At 36.1% G+C, this 2,723-nt stretch overlaps 1 protein-coding gene across 1 annotated transcript; it reads right to left on the bottom strand.

Annotated features, from left to right (window-relative positions):
• Positions 1 to 214: 214 nt before the first annotated feature.
• Positions 215 to 2,518, bottom strand: LOC123219203 (WEB family protein At3g02930, chloroplastic-like). The gene is made up of 2 exons (XM_044641043.1): positions 2,299 to 2,518; positions 215 to 2,100 (listed from the first exon to the last, which is right to left on the bottom strand). The coding sequence occupies exon 2, from the start codon at positions 2,066 to 2,068 to the stop codon at positions 215 to 217; it is 1,854 nt and encodes a 617-aa protein (XP_044496978.1). The 5' UTR covers positions 2,069 to 2,100; positions 2,299 to 2,518.
• Between the last annotated feature and the right edge of the window lie 205 nt (positions 2,519 to 2,723).

Genomic DNA, 2,723 nt, shown 5'->3' on the forward strand with positions numbered 1-2,723 from the left:
CTTTAGCGCTCCAATTCGGGCGCAAGTTTCATTACAAACACATGATGTAAATATATATATATATATATATATATATATATATATATATATATATATATATATATATATATATATATATATATATATTTACATATAATACATACATATATATGAAAAGCTAAACAAATACAACTCTAATTTTTAATTGAATTGAAACTACAAGCATAAAACAAAGTTATTGGTTTTGTGGTTCTTTTTTCATTTCTGATGATGATGGTTCTTTTTTGTGATAACCTCGTCTCATTAACAAGTCTCCAAATTTCCGAATCAAAGCCTTCTTTTTTCTTGTGTTTTTATCTCCCTCCAAATCATCACCATGTGTTCCATCTATATTGTCACCCTGATTATCTGAAAATACACCTTCATCTGTAAAAGCTGAAGAATTTTTGCGACGATGGACTGCTGATCCTGGTGTAAATATATCAAATATTGAGCCTAAAAGAGGGTCGTCAACCTTATCAAGGTTAAGGTTCGGAACTGAACTGTCATTTTTGTAATCTACATCTTTATTTGAAATTTCTTCTCCCTGTTTAGTCGGGATTTTCAGCTCCTTTAGATTGATACCAAAAACCTCCAGCAATGTTTTGCCATCTTTATTTTGCTCCTTATCCATTGAATTTTGTTTCTTTAACTTCTGACTTTGCTCTTTATCATCTTTTGCTGATGCTTCACAAAGCAAGCGCTTCAACTCCTTGATACTTTCCAGAGCTGCGGCTTCATTCATTTTCAGGTTCTCATTCTCTCTGTTTACAAAATCTAAGGCTTCTTCCTTCTCCTGCAAGGCATCTTTAAGCTGAGAGTTTTCTTCTCTTGCGATCCCAGCTGCTTCTTTTGCAACATTAGCTTCATTTAAGGCCTGTTTTAGTACATCGCGCAATCGGCCATTCTCTTGCTTTGCCGCCTTGGTCATGTTCTCGGATATTCTAAGGGACTCAAGCAGTTTAAGATTCTCTTCTCGTGCAAGGTCCCTTTCATCTTCTGCTCTTCTGATACAACCCACAAAGCAACTTTCTTTCCCACTCCATGCCAAAAGGGACTCTTCAGCTTCCGCTCTCAATCTATCTATTGTGTTTTTGTGGAGCTCAGCTTCTTTCTTCAGCCCGTCCAATTGAGCTTTGTGCTCGCCCTCCATGCTTTTCAGCTTCAACTTCATTTGTTCAGCCTCCGCTTTTGCGTCTGCAAGCTCAGCTTGTGTTTTAGCGAGTTTTTCCTTCACCTGGATAGACTCTGAAGTGACTTCTTTTAGGGCTAATGCTAAATCATCCATAGCCTTCTTGTTGGTCTCTTCTGCCTCCGTAGCCAACTTCAGATCATTCTTCAATATGCTCAGCTCCTGAAGTAGATTTTTGACCTTTAACGACGAAACTCTTTCGTTCTCTCTTGGTGATAGAAGCTCAAACTTGAGAATATCTGATGTTCCTTTCGAATCCTCAAGCCCATCTTGAGATGCATTAAGACCTCCTCCATTCCTGGATGAAAGCTGTTTTTTGAACTTCTTGCGAAGAGAGTCTATTTCAAGCTTTGATTCTTCAAGCACAATTTTTGTTTGTTCAAGCTGTTTGGTTTGTGCAGCAAAGGAATCAACCATCTTTTTTTCTGATTCCTTCCCTTTTTCGAGCTCCTTCTGCAATTCCTGAAACCTTTTCTTACTCTCAGATAACAAAGTAATGGTATGAGCCTCAGACGATTTCAATTTACTCAATGACCTTCTTAATTCAACCAGCGAGGCATCTTTCTCAACCAATTTCTCCTGCAATTCTCTTTTTTCCTTCCCAAGTTCAGCTTTCAACAGTTCAATATATTTTTCTTTGATTGTCAATTCTTCAGTCAATGATTCATTTAACAAATTGATTTCCGTATACAAATCTGCAACCTTCCTGGAGGACATTTGTTTTTCACTAAGCATCATGTTGGCATCTTGAGCCAACCTTTTCATCTCTTGAAGCTCATCGACAACTCGATCTCGTTCTTCTTCTGTAGCTTCCAATCGCTCCTTCGTCTCCTTCAACAGCTCCTCAATAGACTTCATTGGTTGCTGCGTCGCTGAAACTCCAACACAATCTACTTCAACCACAATACCGACGTTACAAAATCAACATTAGCGTAAAAAAAATACACACACGAAACAATCCGATTCGCAATAAAAAAGATCATTCAAATGTGTTCAACAACTCAAGATTCAGTCATCCCAACATCATGTCTGTTGTATAAAGCAAAAACAAAAAAAAAAATAAAAGAGAAAATAAAAGAAAATCCCACCTCAGGAAAATTCTTGATCTTCAAAGGGGCTATACTGGAGACAGGTATATGATTGTGTATTAGCGTATTTGTAGTGAAGAACTCTCTTTCATATATTTTAACCCAGAGATGGTGGAATCATTAGTCTTCGCTAACAACAACTCCAATAAAGAATTGGCTATGATAAAATATCTGAAATATTTGACAAATTCAACTCCAAATGCATCAAAAAACAAATGGATATACAAAGAGAGCTCTTCAAGGCTAAAAATCTTATTTAGAAAAATAACTAAAATATTATTGTGGAGATACAAACCCAAGAAAACCTTTTATATTGAAATAGCTTCAAAAAAGTACTTGGGTTTGAAGGTTAAAGTAATTGTTGATCTTTTTTGTTTGTTTGTTTGTTTTTTTTTTTTTTTTTTGGGTTTGTGCTTGTGGGTAAT

Source organism: Mangifera indica, chromosome 1 (assembly GCF_011075055.1).
Source record: "Mangifera indica cultivar Alphonso chromosome 1, CATAS_Mindica_2.1, whole genome shotgun sequence".
In the NCBI taxonomy this organism is placed as follows: Eukaryota; Viridiplantae; Streptophyta; class Magnoliopsida; order Sapindales; family Anacardiaceae; genus Mangifera; species Mangifera indica.

Excerpts from the sequence above, each read along its gene's own strand:
- LOC123219203 (XM_044641043.1), bottom strand. The coding sequence starts at position 2,068 with ATGAAGTCTATTGAGGAGCTGTTGAAGGAGACGAAGGAGCGATTGGAA.